The 17608-nt window shown below is 44.0% G+C and overlaps 1 protein-coding gene across 1 annotated transcript in view; it reads right to left on the bottom strand.

Moving 5' to 3' along the window:
- Positions 1-4493: 4493 nt before the first annotated feature.
- FLI1 (Fli-1 proto-oncogene, ETS transcription factor) overlaps positions 4494-17608 on the bottom strand; it is a 117945-nt gene continuing 104830 nt past the window's right edge. The window contains exons 6-9 of the mRNA XM_008021485.3: positions 11411-11476; positions 9618-9677; positions 7669-7716; positions 4494-6457 (exon numbers count right to left, since the gene is read on the bottom strand). Of these exons, the coding sequence (XP_008019676.1) occupies positions 5928-6457; positions 7669-7716; positions 9618-9677; positions 11411-11476 (704 nt within the window). The 3' untranslated portion in view covers positions 4494-5927. The remainder of the gene's footprint in view (positions 6458-7668; positions 7717-9617; positions 9678-11410; positions 11477-17608) is intronic.

The raw sequence follows: 17608 nt of genomic DNA, 5'->3' as shown, positions 1-17608 counted from the left end.
ATAGAATAGAATAGTGAGGTTTCACTCTGTCTTCGATCAGAGAGGAACAGAGACCTGTACAGAATTTTGAATGTAAAGAGGAGTTGCCCTTCAATGAAGACAGTAAGACCTTGACAATAATACCTAGGAAATCTTGCAGTTTTCTAGTTCTTTTCAACATACAGAGCATTTTTATGTACATTATCTTACTTAACTCCGGTGATACCATTGTATAGTTATTATAATCATCCTCATTTTAGATGGAAAAAACCAAGCTCCAAAACAGTAGGTTATAATATAGGCAGTGGACATGCTGGGCTTCATAACCAGGTTTTCTGGACTCTGGGCCTGTTGTTCGTGTACTCACTCATCATGTATTTACTGACCAGTTACTGTGTACTGCTGTCACTGCGGCAAATAGGACAGACAGTTCCTTTTTTCATGGAGCTTACAGGTGGCTTTAGGTCTGCGAAAAGTCTGAATCCAAGCTTGCAAGTAATAAAATCCCAGCTCCCAACCTTTATTTCTTAGCCGATTGAAAAATCCCATCCAACATTTCTGTCAAAGCACATTTTTAGCATTCCTTTATAACAATCTCAATTTATTTGCAACATCCTGCAGCTTGGCCACATGCTCCCCTGGCTTTAGGTGCACACATAGAGCCAAGGAAGGGCAAAATCCCAAGTGGGGCACTGGGAGGGCTGTGGATGGGGGAAATGCAAAGGTTCTCTGGAAAACCCAACTTCTTCCTACTTTGCACCCATTTGGAAAATGTCTTTCTGACCACAAAACACAAAATGACACTGCACTGAACTCCCCAAACAGGGTGCCCACCAGTTACCCAGAACTTAATGAATGTTCTTGAAAAATACTAGCCAATACTGCTAGCCAGTACTAGCAGATAATGATGATTATCCATAAACCTCCTGTACAGCAGTCTGCAATGGGTCTTCCACACTGTCGTCCAATGCCTCATAGAAACTCATGCAGGAGATATAACTCAGGTCCTACTTAATCGATGAAGACAAGTTACCCAGGAGGTGGAAGGGCCAGCATTTAACCCAGAGTTTCTGGCATTATATTCATTTTCATTTGTCTACTCAAATTGCCTCTTTCCTCCCACTAAGAAAACACATGAGTTAACTCAGCTAAAATGCAGAAGGTTAATCTAGCAGTTGTAGGTGAGTGAGTGGTCTCACTGGAAATTTTTCCTGTCTCCCTCTAGAGCTTTAAAGCTGAGTGTAAATCGACTATGTGCTTAGGGATTTACCAGCTCGGACAGACTGAAACAATTAGACAGGAGGCCACATCAGACTGAGAGAGAGAGACAGACCCCAGGCTTGTGGGCCCACATTCCTTTTAAAGCTTCCCTCCCTATCCTTTCTCAACTGGCTGAAACCCTGAGGTTTGACTGGCTAACCCACTTCCTCTCACAAGTGTCCATCCCCCAAGGGAGCCTGGGATTTGTAGTTTTGGAATCAGCTGGCCTTTCATAATCCCTTAGCCGGACTCCCTAGCTGAAGGCATGTAGTGTCAGTTTCAGTAGCTTTCTACGTGATGAAATGCCCAGTGCGCTTTCTACAAAACCTGCATTCCTTCGCGGATAAGAGCAAAGCTTCTGTATGCTCACCAGAGCCCAGCCAGTCCCCTGGCCCCCATCCCGGTTCTTATTACCTCTCCCATCCCTGCCCCCACTGATACAAAGCATCCTCTTACCTCGACCTCCTGAGGGCCTTCTGGACACAAGCCCAGCGGTACTGTTGATGGTGGAGGAATTTCTGAGTGAGGGAGCAGGGCTGGGCAGCAGAGAGCCATGCTTAAGGGTTGCTTTCCCCAAGCACATTGCCCAAAAGGACACCTTTTCAAGAGTTTGTAAGGCAACAGGTTTACATGATGCTTGTTAATGAACAGATATTGGAGGAAATACGGTAAGAAACCAAGTCTACAGAAACCACCTCTCACAGAAAGTACTGCATTTTGTTCTGTTTTTTATTTCTCCACTAAGCGTTGCCTTGGGTTGGCAGTGCCTTGGCTTGGGGTGGACAGAGGCTCCTTTCCTCCCTTGTGTTCTAGAACCTCCTGATCTCATTTGGTCTAAACTAGCAAACCTTATCTGAGAACCTCTTAATCCACTTCCCATTGTGTATGTTCATCACTCACTTGCATGCAGATATTATTGGTTAAGTAAAATAACAATCTTTTTAAGTGTTATTACATTTTCTAGTGGCTGTTGACTATTAAAAATGTTTTAAAATAACAGATACTGAAAATAGGCCCGGCATGGTGGCTCACGCCAGTAACCCCAACACTTTGGGAGGTTGAGGTGGAAGGATTGCTTGAAGCCAGGAGTTTGAGACCTGCCTGGGCAACATAGAGAGACCCTATCTCCACAAATAAAATAAAATAAAATAAAATAAAATAAAATAAAATAAATAGAACTTTCTTTGTGTGGGACTCAACAACATTTTTTGACACTGAAAAAAGATGACCTCTGCTATAGACTGTGTCTGTCCCTTCTCCCAAATTCATATGCTGAAACCTAATCCCCAATGTGAAGGTATTTAAAGGTGATTAGGGCATGGGGGTAGAGCCCTTAAGAGTAGGATTAATTCCCTTATGAAAGAGACCCCAGAGCACTCCCTTGCCCCTTCCACCATGTCAGCACACAGTGAGAAGGTTTCCTCTATAAACCAAGGCAAGGGCCCTCACCAGACACTGAATCTGCTGGTAACTTCATCTTGGACTTCGCAGCCTCCAGAACTGTGAGAAATAAAGTTCTATTTTTATGAGCCACCCAGTCTATGGTAATTTGTTATAGCAGACCAAATGGACTAAGACAACCTCCCGCTAAAGGACTGTTGGCAGTGTCCCAAACTGTGGGGAGGAACAGCTTCCATGAGAACCGCTTGCAAGCCTGCATGCCCACTTTGCCTGGCTGGCACTGTTTGTTAGATGGCAGAAACCTCATGGCACAGGCACAGAATGATCCAGTAGGGAAAAGACTGGACTAGGAGCCAGGAGGACAAAGATTCTGTTTGTCCTCTGTGACTAGTCAGCTGCATGCCCTGAAGCCAGCTAGCAAACGTTCAGTCTGGGCGTTGCAGGAGACTAAATGCCCGTCCTCCCTCTGTACAAATGCTTATGAGGAGAAAATGGTGCCTCAGTCCTGTCAGCAAGTGGGCCGGCTTCTGAGCTGTAGGACAAATCACTGTGGAACATATTCAGGGGGCGAGATTTGGCTAAAGCTCTACGACTCTGTAGAGTAGATGAGCCTGAGCCAGTGTTTGAGTAGGACACATAAAGAAAACCTTTAAAAGGATGAACTAATGGGCTGAGCATCTTCTTACAGCACTCAGAAATATATGCCTCCATTTTCCCTAATGAATACTTTGCAGATTTCAAAATTGATGGGGAAATTGCGTGGCTGAGATGGAGATCTGCGAAAGAATTCAGCTAGATGGTTCTTAAACATACCTGGCCTTCATCATTCCTCCTTCTATGCTTGGGCCACTAATACCAAGTTTTAACTTTCTCCTTTCTTAGAAGTCACTAGAAACCCAGTACATGCACACACACTTTTTTCACTAAAGACTAACTTCTTTGTTTTGAGAGTTAACAGCAGAGGATATTCAGTATAGAGAAAATAGGAAGAAAACAGTAGAATTTTAGTTTAAATTTATTTTTATAACACCATTTAAAATGTTCTATTTTGTATTTGTTTTCTAATATGAAGAATAATGTAACAGTTTGTATATATGATTTATAAATCAATGTGCATATGTTGAGAATATGTGCTTTACACAACTTTTTAAATGTCAGGGTGCAAGATTAAAAAAAAAAAATTGGAGACCATTATTCTGAAACACATCCGATTTCATTTAGGTAGACACGTTGTCTTGAAGGTACTCAGTGTTACCCAAAGAAGGTTCTAGGATTACCAATGCTATGAGTTGAATTCCTTGTAAATCAAGGACTTCCCAGGTCTCGCTCTTTTCATTGTAAAATAGAGAAAATGAAAACAAGCTACCTAACAGTGAAGCAACTGCAGGCAAGTTTCTTCCTTGGGAAGAAAAATGACCTTAAAAATCTGCATGAGCCATAAAATCCTGGTCTGAGACCTGAGGGAAGCAGGGCGCTCATTCTCTGCGGGAGTAGCAGAAGGTGACCACCTGGGTCTGAAGTGCCCTGGGGAGGCTGCAGAGTTAAATCTCACTGACAAGTCTGGATAGACCAGCTTGCTTTGCTCTGTTCCTTACATACAGGTTATCCATGGCCTTGGCTGCCATTTTATAAAACCCTTTTAGGCTACAGGAAGATTTAAATAACACACAAGAAAAAATACTACAAACATCATCAACAACAATGAAAAACCACATTGATTTTATACCTTCTGCTGCACTGCAGTATGTACATTTGAAAAATTCTTGATAGTGCAGGAAGTAAATAGGAAAGTTCCCCAGAAAAAAACCCTTTGACCTAACGGGGGCGGTAAATAAGAAAACTGTCCTCAGCGCTGAGAGAAGGAACCATTTATTTAGTCAAATTATTTTACAACATGGTCTTCATTGACAGTTGCCAGCTTAACACTTCATATAGTTAAAAAAGTCAACAATTACCTGCAAAATTATATATATTTTAACGTCTAAAAATATGTTGCATATATAGAGCAGGAAAATCCCTCCTCTCCACAAGGGAAAGTTTCGTTGTTTTTCCCAGAGCTGTGATTATTGCAGTACTGTTACACACATTTCCAAAGCATTAAAGATCTAAATGGATTATCTTTCCTTGCTTGTGTATGCCTGTTAAATAACTGTACCAGTGCTTTGCTTTCTCGTAAGTCAGTGACTTAAACAGCCCTGTTTCCTTTTCAGCAATAGTCATATTATGCTTTTTAAAAACCAGCTATAAAAACGTACAAACAGCCCAAATGTACAGATTGATAAAAGATGTACAAATTACATTAAAAAAAAAATAACAGCGACTGATTTGATAGTAAAACTGCTTTTGTGACCGAGGTCAACTCGTTTATTTATTCTTAATTTTTAATTATTTATTTTTAATACTGTGAGATATAGGAAAATAACTCTGCATAATTTATACAGTAAGTTGCCTTCTGATTGGTTGACCCTGGTCGGATGGTCTGACAAGCGCACAGCGCTTGCGAATCTGTTTGAGTTTAGAAATCCCTACAACTTTTCCAAGTTCTGGGACCCACTGTCATCATTTAAAAAAAAAATAGTTATTTAATTCCCCGTCTTTCAGGAATGTATGTATTTGCATTAAAATTTCTTAGTTCATATCTTGACTATTTCTAGAAAGAGTGGTCAGTTGAGTGCATACTGTCCACTGAGGGGGATTCTGCAATGCCCTTGACGTCTTAAACACACACACCTTCTTTCCATCAAATTCCAGTTGGGTGAAAACTTCACTGGCCTTACAATCAATGTTCCAGTTGCCATCCACTGAATTCGGTCCTCCTAAAATTAGATTATAAGCTTCCCACCTCTATTTTCACTAAATCTCAAACCAGAACATGACTGGTTAAGTCCATGATTCTGTGTCGTACTGAACCCCTAATGAGACCCGTGTATTGATAAGAAACTGCTTTGGTCATAAAAACATAAAGAAAATGTACAGCTTCTTTCTCAGAACCATGACATAACCATTCCAGTAATTTTAATATGCAACTCACAAGATGCTAGGAGACTGAGAATTCAAACTGGCATACTGGCCCATGGAATTATCCATCTCTTTGTTCAGGTAGAGGAAGCAAAAGTTACCAATATTAAAAAAAATGTTTTTAAGGAACAAATACAAAGGTTCTATCCAACAAGAAAGAATATCCAGTTTTGTCTTCTCTTCAAGGCCACATATGTCCTGTAGAGTCCAAAGCATCCAGTAAGTGTGCAGGATGGGCTTCAGCTAGAAGGCCACCGATGAGTAAGCTTCTAGTAGTAGCTGCCTAAGTGTGAAGGCACATGGGTGTTAGGATGGCGGGGGACGTTGGGGTTGGGGTAGATTCCCCCCGTGGGGGAGGTCCAGTATTGTGATGCGGCTCCAAAGAAGCTGGAGGAAGTGACAGGCATGGAGGATGGATGGGGAGGGACAAAGTTCACCTTCTGCTGGTGGGCGTGGTAGGAAGGCATGTAGGAGATGTCAGAAGGGTACTTGTACATGGACGACTCGGTTGGATGTGGCTGCAGAGCCTGGGCAATGCCGTGGAAGTCAAATTTGTAGGCATATCTTTTGCCATGCACTTTGGTCATAATGTTTTTATCATAGTAATATCGGAGGGCCCGGCTCAGCTTGTCGTAATTCATGTTGGGCTTGCTTTTCCGCTCGCCCCAGCGCCTGGCCACCTCATCGGGGTCCGTCATTTTGAACTCCCCGTTGGTCCCCTCCCAGGTGATACAGCTGGCGTTGGCACTGTCGGAGAGCAGCTCCAGGAGGAATTGCCACAGCTGGATCTGCCCACTTCCTGCAGGCCGTGAGGCAGACAGGAGAGAACAGAACACCTCAGTCCAGAGAAGGCAGAACCCAGTTCCCTAAATGCAGGGAGCTTCTCATCCTTTTAAAGAAACCTTTTGTTTCCTTTGACATCGGGATCGACCTGACAAGCCCTTCTTCTCACTGTTGATTTGCCTTTCTGCTTGCCTTGGAGATGGGTATAATAAGCGAGGTTAGATGCTAAGATGCTTTGCCCCAAGGCCTGGTGAATGGAATGTGGGAAGTGAGGTGCAAACTCTGCCCAGAACTAGCTGTGTGATCTTAGGTGAGTGACATCCTCCCTCAACCCCTTTGGTAAGGCTTTTGAACCTCTTCATCTAGAAAGGCCTGAACCACTGTCTGATCTCTAATTAGTGGTCAGGTCCCTCAGGGAATTCCCTGTCAGCAGTAAAGAGTCAGGGGCAAGGCATGACTATGGGAGTCATTGGGAGAAGTTGCTTTTGGACCCTGGCAGGTCCTACAGCTTGGCTTGCAGCTCTAAGTTCTACAGAGAACTTGTGCAGAGAGAAAAATACCCAGAATATGCTGGGTGGCTTCTTTGTCCTCTGGCAGGAATATCCAGGCATGAAGGAATGGGTAGGGAGAGTCCCTGGGATGGGAAGGTGAATGGACCACACTACTGCAAGAGCCTGCTAGCTCCCAATCTCGATGGACTTGGTTTAGAAGGATCCTCTTGAGAGTTATTTTTGATACTAAATCTTTAAAATACAAGGTCAAATTGACTATATCTGCAACTTTTCCAGGACACATCTCTTTTATAAGGCCAGATAACTCGGCAACACTTTCTAAAATCACAAATAAAGCACTTTGGAATATTTACTTATTTGTGCCTTGCATGCGAGAGACAACAGAGAGCTGAGTGGGGTTGTCTTCTTTTTCTTTCTTGCCCATTTTCTCCAATTAAAATGCCTACCTGTGCCACTCATTACTTATCTACACCTAAGTGCACATATGCAGTGCTAAAGTGTTTATTCCCAGAAGCATCCTCAGCTGATGAACCTTGACACCTCATCACAAGCCCTGACCTCTTGTTCACATGCTCCAGAAACAGACACTGAACATTTCAAGGAAAGAGGCGCATGTTACTCCCCACTCAGGTGTCTGGACAGAAGTCGCTGTGACTTCACAAAGCTACGAAACATTCTGGCAAAAAAAAAGGCTTGCAGGCCAAGGTAAACTCACCAGGGTTGGCTAGGCGACTGCTGGTCGGGCCCAGGATCTGATATGGATCTAAGGAAATAAAAAAGGAAATTTGCTTCAGTGTTATTAAAAATATGACAACCGCCATAAGAAAACCATAAGAGTTTATACTTTTATTTCAAGATCACAGGAAAGACTGATTTCAGAAAACTTTACTGCTTTTATTTGCAGATCTCAAAGATCTTGATGACATTTGTGGTCTTCATCTCAATAATTACAGAAACAACAAAGAATAGGAACAGGATTACTTTTCTTATTTGGCATCTAAAATGTGCAGATTATGTTGTCATTACCCAAGGCAAAACAATGAAAACATTTGGAAAGGAACTGGCTAATATTCAATGATACAACGGACAGCTGATTCCATGAGCTTAAAGAAGGTCTCACGGTTACTGGTCTTTAATAGCTCTACCTAATACTAACAACCTTATTAATCTGTTTTTTAAAATGTAGCATGAAAAACACAGGCCTAGAAACCAAGCAGCCTGGGTTTTAGCAGCAGTTATGTGATAAACAAATAACCTGTTGGACAATTTCTGGGAATCAGTTTTCTCATCTGCCAAATGAGTGGGTTGGGCTACTGGATTCCTGAGTTTTCTTCTAGGATAACACTCTGTGATTTGAAACTTAGAAATGTCAGCACAAAGCAGAGTGTGTATTTTAGCTATAGAACGATTATTCTTAAAAATCTCACTTTACTCGAAACATATGTGTTCATTTAGCCATGAAAAAGTCTTTGCAATATTGGTTTAGGTGAGAGGTTTATCTCCTTTTTTGTTAGTTGAGGAAATCATGGTAGAGAGCTGGGTCTCGACTTGGCACAATCGTCACATATTTTGTGCAATTTTGCTATTTTTTCAACTACAACTACAATTTTAAAAATACCAATATGATTTTTGGGTTTCTACTTAGAACCATAAATTAACTTCAAGAGTCCTTAAGCCCATTGAGACCATCCTTTCTCATCCACACCATTGATATGATAACTAAAGTATTTTTGGCAGGTGATGCCTAATGTATAATTTTGTTGTTATTGGATAGTCTTTAAAACTCTCTACATCTGACTTATGATCCACAGTCAGCAAATTTTTTCTTAACCTTCCAGGTGAAATGTCAGTTGATTTTCTCTTGCTCTGCCTTCTGTGGAGATGCAGAACAATGTTTGCCTACCCCAAAGCAAATGACTTGTTCAGAACTTCATCTCAGCTGCATCACATAAGAAGACAGAGAGAGGAGCTGGGGCTTGGGCACAGCAGCTGTCTTCAGATACGCAAAGGATTTCGGAGAAAGCAGGAGGAAGGCTTCTCCAGAAGGCAAAGCTTGAGCGGAAATTCCAGGAAGCGGACTTTGGGTCAGATAGTGGAATTTGGCCCAGCTAGAGAGTCAATGCCCTGTTTTACTATAAGCACAAGTAAGGTAGAGGTGAGGGTATGATAGACCCAGAAATCTCCAAGTTCCTCTCCAATACAGAGTCTCCAAGTCCATGGCTTTAAAAGTTCCTCTGCCTTAATTGTTAAGCCGACCCATCACAGGGTGAGGATATTTCTGAAAGTAAGGTTTGGTGAAGTATAAAAGGCTTGGACAGGAATTTGGGGGTCTGGGATTATAGCTCTATTTCTTTCATTAACCAGCTGTATGGTTTTTAGCGAGTCACTTCACCTCGCTGGGCCTCAGTTTCTTTATTTAACAAAATAAAGCATTGGAAGAGTTCATCTTCAAGTTCCTTTCACCTTTGATATTTAACAAGTCTCCACTTGATTTCAGTACCTGTTACTTCATTCACAGGCCTATTAGGGTCAAAGATAGACCCTCTTTGAGAGAAATAACAGAAAACATATGTGGTATATTGTTTAAAGCCTCCATCAGTTGACCATGTGGAATCAACAACTGTGCAGGAAGCAAAGGAGAGATTACATAACCCGGGCAGGTACCTGGCTGGGGCCGTTGCTCTGTATTCTTACTGATCGTTTGTGCCCCTCCAAGGGGAGGACCTGTGGCAAGAGGGAAAGAAATGCAGTGAGTAGGACCCAGCTCCCCGAAGGGAGCGAGATGTCTTGACAGATATGCTTTCTCACTCATTCCTTCACCCACTCCACTGACTCATTTATTCATCTTGTTTTAAAAACATTTACCTAGAATCTGCTATGTGCTGGCCTTGTTCTCCGTGCTGGAGATTCAGGAATGAACAAGCCATTCCTGGTAAAACTTGTAATCCAAAGGGAGAGACAACAACAAACACATTTAAAAATTCTTAAAATTTTGTGTTTGCTCAAATGTCACCTTTTCATTTTCAAATTTTTAAAAAGTAAACCAACAGTAGAGCATCACTGATGGTACTGAGGCTGCGGATTTCATTTTCAAACCGGAAAGTTAGAGAAGTCCTGACTGAGAAAGTGACATCTGAGCAAAGATCAGCTGCTTCGTGGTGTCCCTGTCTTGTGAGTTTCCTCCTTGGTATCTCTCACACACCCTTTCCATTCCCATGATCACTTCTGCGTTGCAGATCTGTGTTGCTTCTTGCAAGGTTTGTGGCTTAGTCTGACTGGTGTCCTCATTACTCTTCTCTCTCCCCGCAACCCACCATGCACACCACTGTTCAAAACCTAAGGGACTCCTCATTGCCTAAAGAACGAAGGCCTATCTTCATAGCATCATTTTCGATTCTGTTTCTTACCTTTCCAGACTTCTTCTGCATCACACATCCTAAACTCCAGGAACCTGAGGTCCTCTCTGACTGTCAGACATGCCAAGCTGATGTCTTCCCCAGCCCACACTGCCACAGGTCCAAATCCTGCCTCTCCTTCCAGAGCTGACTCAAGTGCTACCAGGTCCACAAGCCTTCCTTGATACCAACCAGATGAAAGGAGTTCTGTGTGTGCATGGCTGCTCTCTCCCGCTTATGGGACCAGTGCATGTCTGATTCATTTTTGTGAATCTTATATTGCCAAATGTCATGTGCAGAGTAAGTAAATAATTAATACACATAATTGGAAGGGGTCTTGGTTATTGTTTGGGCATTAATTTGTAACCCCAACCTCTTTCTTGAAAGAATTCCCTTTACCACCTGCTCATGTGCTTCATATTTTGCTTCCTAGGCATGGCAAGATTGATTTCTGGTACAAAAGTTCATGAGTCATTCTTGCCCCTTATTCCTTTAATGGGAGATATTGGGTAGACTTCGACATGCCATCATCTCACCACTTGGTGGAGAAATCGATGTCCCAGACCCCCCGGCATCTCCTTATCAGGGATGGAAGACGTGGAGGAGATGGCGGGGGTCTGAGACGTCAATTTCTCCACCAAGTGTTGATATGTTGAAGTCTACCCAGTATCAAGGGGGATGGGGAAATTGGTATAACTTAGCCTCAACAGTTAGGGGAGCAAAGTTATAGAGAGTCATTATCTTGATTTAAATAACAGAAGCCACACCCAGTGACAGTGACCATTCATTGGTATAGAACCTTGTCTCAAGAAAACCTTCAAACTTCCAATGTTCTAAAACGGACTGCAATAAAACAAAACTCAAAAATCTAAATGAAAATCTCATACCATCTTTCAAGGACTGGATATCATGGAAAGGCCCTAAATTGGCAAATAATTTTGATGTCTCCTCAAAAAGCAGGGAAACAAATGTTTGCTGCTCTCCTGTATCTTATGATCCTGTTCTCCAACCCCGTCCTCAGAAACATGCTTTCCTCCAAAGAATTACAAGATATTTACTTACTTTTGTTGAGGCCAGAATTCATGTTATTGCCCCACGCTCCTCTTCTGACTGAGTCATAAGAAGGGTCTAACGAACAATAACAAATAGGGGTACATTAGCATCGCCTGCTTCTCAGAAAAGTTGCGTGAGCATTATCTGTAGTGATCAGGAGAAATAAAATTCAATTCAGCAATGGCTTTTAAAGCATCCCTAAATTCTGGAAGTGTACTCACCCCCTGGGGTTGGGGTGGCAGAAAGAACCTTAACACTCTTTGAGAAGATCTGGGAGCCAAAGTAATGGGAAGAACCCTGAATGTGAAGTCAGAGGATTGGTTCAATTTCTCTCCCTGACACTATTTGTTGTGAAACCTGAGATGAATCAAAAGTCTCCCCTGGGCTTCAATTTTCTTTAATGTGGAAATAAAAATTTATGTTTTATCTACCTTATGGGGTTGTGGAAATGACCAAATGAGATAACATATGGAAAAGCACCTTATGAAGCTTTCTACAAATATAAACTGACACAAGGTTAGACATTTTTTAAATGTCCATAGTTCTGAGGCAAAATCCTTCAAGCAGCTCTGAAGAGCAGGCAAGGTCTGAACTGGGTGAAAGGCCCATAAAAAGAGTGTCTCAAAGCCCAGGGCCGTGACATTCCTGGGGGCCAACTCCAGTCCCCGATTTCAGAACATGGATGATGTGGGATGATATCACAGGGGTGGGAGCACATTCCAGGCTCTCTGAGGGCTCTCGGGCTTTTCTATTGACAGTGGAGAGGACTGGGCTGATGACCACAGAGAAAGGGAAGAGGCCAGAAATGTGGCTGGGAGAGGGGCTGGATCAGGAAATGAGTGGATGGAGACCTGCTCCCACCTGGGCATGACTAAGGGCTTGCTTCTCGATTGTCTCGGAGAATACTCCTCAAATCTGAACTTTTGCGATCGTAACCTCTTTCTTGAAAAATTCCACATGCTTCCGTAAACGTGCTCAGAAATCGATGAACTAACTAGCTGGAAACTTCTTCCTTCCCTTTCTCGTGGTGGAGTCCCATTGAGACATTGAGCAGGAATAGCAGAGGAGCTTGAGGATACAGAATTATGACTTTCAAAGTCATTCCATGAACAACAAAGAAACCATAAAAACCATCCGAACAAATGGAGCACAAACCTCATCAAACAAGAGTCTGACAGGGTAAAACACAAACCATGCTCTTCAGCCCCTTCTGAGCCTCTCAAACAAATTAGAATAAGAGTTGGGAGACGGGTGGACTCTGATTGCCTGGCCTCATTGTTTCTGGCTAAGAAGATCCAAAAAACAGGGACATTTTTTTTTGTGGAAAAATCCACGTGCAGATGCACATTCCTCAAGGCTCTGGAAAAGCCAGTTCAGTTTTAAAATTACAGTCTTTAGCAACTGGCATGAAAAGCAACACAGAAAGTGAGGGGGATGGGATAGGGAGGAAGGGCAAGGCAGGGGACAAAAGAGAGAGGCAAAGCTCCACTCTTGTTTTTGTTTTTGTTTGACTTTTTTTTTCTTTCCTAATTCCTCCTCTAAAGGGATGCTTCTTGCTTAAAAACAAACAAGACAAATGAAAAACCAGCTTGTTTGCAAGCTTGGAATGAGGTGGAAGGCTCTGATGGGCATTTTCTGAGATGTCTTGCTGAGGAAGTGCAATGTTGGCAGTGGCAGAACATTTTTCTTTGAGCAGGAGGAGGCTGCTGCTTAGGCCTCCGGTAATAGATTTGGGACCAACTTCTACACTGCATTGTGTGCATGGCCAGGGAGTGGGTGTGAAGTAATAGGAAACACGTTTCTTGTCCTTGCATGTGAGTATGAGAGGGTAACTGCGATTGTGAGGAAACACGGGTCATGTGCCTAAGGCGTGGAGGAAACACAAAGGGCTCCTGGAGGTTGAGGGAGAGGTGAGTGGAACGAGGGCCGAGAGAGGGGAGTGGATCAGGCAGGAACGAGGCAGAGGTGGGTGGTGAGATGTCAAGGTGAGGTCTAGAGACAGCCATGGGAGGAGCTGTACTCCTGAAGGAGAGCAATGTAGAGGGAGAGGAGAGAGGGCTGAGGCATGTTCAAGGTCTTGCTGATGGTAGCTCAGTAAACTCTGTGACTTTGGTGCTGCAGGCAGTGGGAACTAAGGGAGGTTTTGTGCATGCAGCCATGCTAGAAAACAGGGTGTGGCGAAGAATGAGCCTGTGGTGGTAGGTGGGGTGGATCCGAGGGCCTGGGGGAAGGAGATCATTCTAGTGGGAGCAGAACAGAAAGTAGAAGAGAAGTGACACATTCAAACAAAAAGAAAAAAAAAGTCACTAAATTCCAGGAATCGTACATGTCATCTGAACTTCTGACTTGACTTCTGACTTACTGCGTGGATAAAATCTGTCTCAAGTTTTTCTAAACATTTTTTCTGCTCAATCATTAGTCTACTGAAGGCTTCCACCCTCTCTGAAAGCTATCTGGTAACCACTCAGAATTATTTTTTTTGGAGCCTAAATTATGGCCATGGCTATAGTTATCTCTGACTTCTTATCAGCTTTTCTCCCTATTCTCTTATTCTAGTTCCAGGGACAGAGCAGACATGCAAAAATCTGAATGCATGACAGAATTCCCTGTCACCAACAGAGGGCGGATGACCATGGGATTTTCCCGTAGCTCTGAGTGATGGAGCCTGGTTGAAGGTGTGCCTTATCAGAGCAGTGGCTTGGCAGCCCCATCTTTCTGTGATGCCCCAGGGCCTTAGGAAGGAGGCAGCGTTTGATGGGGCAATGTGTCCACAGGCCCATCTGATGGCAGAAGCCTGGCTAACAGGACTTTGGAAGTCCCAACCAATGCTACAGTCCTCACATAGGTGAAAAAAGGAAGTGACAGAAACACAGAGGCCACCCAGCAGTCAGCCTGAACTGTGCTCTCACTGTGAAGTAATAGAGTCATAAATAGCAACAGGCCATGCCCCAAGCTGCTGTCTTCATCCAACGTCCATCCCAGCAGCCTGTGGAGTCAGAGTAGCAAAGACCACAGGCCTCCCTCTCATTTCTTTTTCATTCCCAAGTAATTGCATGGAAAATCCTCCCACTGGTACCTGGCTGCACAAAGGACAGCCTGAGCCCATTGGCTCTGGGTTTTAACAAAAGCACTCCGTAGGCTCTGGGGCTCGAAGAGACGTCTGGTCAATGTAAGATTTAAGTTTAAACCAGCATTTTCAGAGCAATTTCTGCTCCAAAGAAAAAGCATGAAGGTGCAGAAGGCCAAGAACTAAAGTCTTGCATTCTGCCCTGGGGGTATGAAGAACCAGGCCAGTCTTGCAGAGTAAATGAGATACCCAAGTAAACACCCAGCATAGTGCCCAGCACAGAGGGGGCCTCAGTGGATGTCAGCAGTCAAGAATATGGTTTGTGTCATAGACCAAAAAAAATTCAGACCCAGAAACATGTTGGGCAGCCTCCCAAATCCACATTAATTCCCTCCTCCCCGCAACTCCCTCATCCTCCTTCCTCTGCTCTTCTATTTCCACTTATTGCATAATTTAATCAGTAATTAATTAGTGTTTGTCGTTTATGGTTCATATCCCCCTCCCTCCTGAACATCAGGTCCGTAAGAGTAGGGATCTCTGTTGGGTCAGATATATCCAAGCACTTAGAACAGGGCCCCACACAGAGTTAGTAGACTCTAAGTATTTGTTGAATGAATAGATAAACTTGGCCAATATTTTCTCCTACTTGCTACATATACACAATTCTTCTTATTGTTCATGATATCACTAGTTGAAGAGAACCCAGTGCTCCTACCCTGACTTCGCTAAATTAAGCCTCTGGCATAAGATTTCCATCTGGGGTGTTGAGGGGTAAAGACTGCATCACTCCCGTGTCCCCTCTGAGTAGAGTGGATCGCAATCCACCTATTTATGAGGCATAGGCTAAAAGCTTGTTCCCACAGGGAAGTCAAGGCCTGAATGCTGCTTGGTGAAGTGATGTGCATTTTATGTGTTTTTAACAATGTCATTGTTGAAGACAGGGTTCATTTTTTTTTTTTCCTACTAAAAGTCACTCAAGAAAAATTTAGTAGTGTGGTCATCTCCAGTCCCCAACATACACACAGAGCTATGTCTATATCTTGAATGCAGAAGCCTGGACCAGGGAGCTGACCCAGTGGCTCACATCCCCACACAAACCTCCTTGCAGAGCCCAACACCTGGCTGCGTGAGAGCTCCTGCCCCAACTGCCCGTCAGTGCATGGAGTGCGGCTTAGGCGGCGTGTGCCTGCTGTGAGAAGAAGCCTGAGCATGCATGGATGCCCTCTAGAATGTGGTGCCTGGAGTCTGCCTCCCAAGAACTGACTTCTGGAAAGACAAAGTTGAGGTGGCAGCCAAAGGCCCAGTATGTAAAAATGTGGCTGTCGGCACCAGTGCACCAGCTGACAATCTCGGTCCATTTCCATTGGCAGATGGCTTAATCAGCAGACAATCACACTGGTTCTGACAAACTCACTTTTCACTGTAGTGAAGGCCGACACCTTGGCTTTACAGAGTACCAAGATATCAGATCTTATTATTGTGATTCCTTTTCAGAAGAGTGACCCAAAGAGCTTTGCCTGGAGTTTCTGGTTTCAGGCAGTCCTGAGATCAACTCTTGCCAAAGCAAAGAGGCCAGAGCCTCATTCTGGAGAATGAAGATATTGCCAGCCATTGTGGATAATTCAGCCTCACATATATGATGTCCTTAACAGTATCACCATTATGTGATGCTTGGTGGGGCAGAATTTGACACTAAATGGCCTCTTAGATTCCAGGAGAGCCTCCTGGGGTAGAGAAATATGAGCATGGAGATTTTTTTCCTACAAAGTCTCTGTTGGAAGGAGAAAGCTGTTTCTGGACATGACCCTCTCATAGACATACCAGTGTTAACTCAGCTTCTGTGTGAAGCTTTTAACCTGGTCCTAGAAATATGGCCAAACATCTCTGGGAAGATATTTCCTTCGGCTCTGATGCCTCAGCTGTCTGAGAGCCCAAACGTCCCCGCCGGCACGCAGCCCTCCACCTTGTGACCTGACTGGAGGCCAGCAACACAGCGACATCAGCCCACAAAAGCCTCTCTCTTCATCCCCTCTGTCGTAAAACCTTGCTCTCAATGACTGGGTGGAAAAAGATGAATTTTCCCCAAAACTTCTCATTGAATTTCTGGTTGCTGCTGAGAAGGCTGGCAGCACCTACCCCTGTTTATCCTTGGAAATCCTGGCTTCTGAATGCAGACCTTTCAGCCGAGCCAAGCAATAGGCAAGGCTGCTCATGCTCGCAGCAGAGCAGGGGCCTTTGGTAGCCAGAACCAGACCTCCTTTCTTGAAAGAATGAAGATGCACAGGAGAAATGCTCAAATCAATGGTAGCCCTGAGACCCAAAGCCCTCAGCTTCCTTAGAGAGCTATGCCCATGAGCAGGAAGATTCACTCCGACTCTGATGGGGAAGAACCTACAGGTGAGCAGTGGTCTTTGTTGTTGGGCTGTCCGACAGGTTATGACATGTACTGGTCAAGGGCTGGACTAGGTGACCCCCTAAAACCCTGTCCCGTCAGAGGTTCTATACTTCTAATAGGTCCAGTCTTTGGGGAGGAGCAGCCTCTCCCAGACACCAACCCTGCAGAAGCTGCTCTCCTCTAAGCGTTCCTTTGTCCTGCGCTCCACCGGCCGGACCTGCTGCAGGGCCTGAACCTTCCCAACCCACAGCTCAGGACCAGCTTCTTGTCTGTTGCAGTCTCTGCTCCTCAAGTCCCCACCCTCAGCCCTGCCCCAAGGCAAAGTAGACGCAGGGCCTAGGATGTCATCATGAAAGTATCCTTTCTCTCTGGTGGGCCTGGGGATTATTTTGGCAGTTAGGAGATGGGACTTACAATCAGTTAACCTGGGATTGAAATCCCAGTGGCAGACACTGGCCTTGTGGAGTGACCTTGGTCATGTTGCTCTGCTGCTTTGAACCTCCAGTTCTGCTTCTCTGAAAAGCATTAATCACAAGTGCTTTCTACAGTTGCTATGAGGATTAAATAAGCATGTGCTAAATGGTGATTTTAAAAATACACACCATATACATGTGGTCTATTCGATCCTGCTTGCCCCTCTGCCATGCTTATCTTGGTGAGATGAGGTTCCCAAGCTCACTGAGGAAGGCCTTGAAAAGGAAGAGAAGCCTGAGGGCTATAAAGGAGGAAGGACAGTTTTATTTCT

The sequence above is a fragment of the Chlorocebus sabaeus genome, chromosome 1 (assembly GCF_047675955.1).
Source record: "Chlorocebus sabaeus isolate Y175 chromosome 1, mChlSab1.0.hap1, whole genome shotgun sequence".
Lineage (NCBI taxonomy): Eukaryota > Metazoa > Chordata > Mammalia > Primates > Cercopithecidae > Chlorocebus > Chlorocebus sabaeus.
This window is presented reverse-complemented; position numbering and strand designations above follow the sequence as displayed.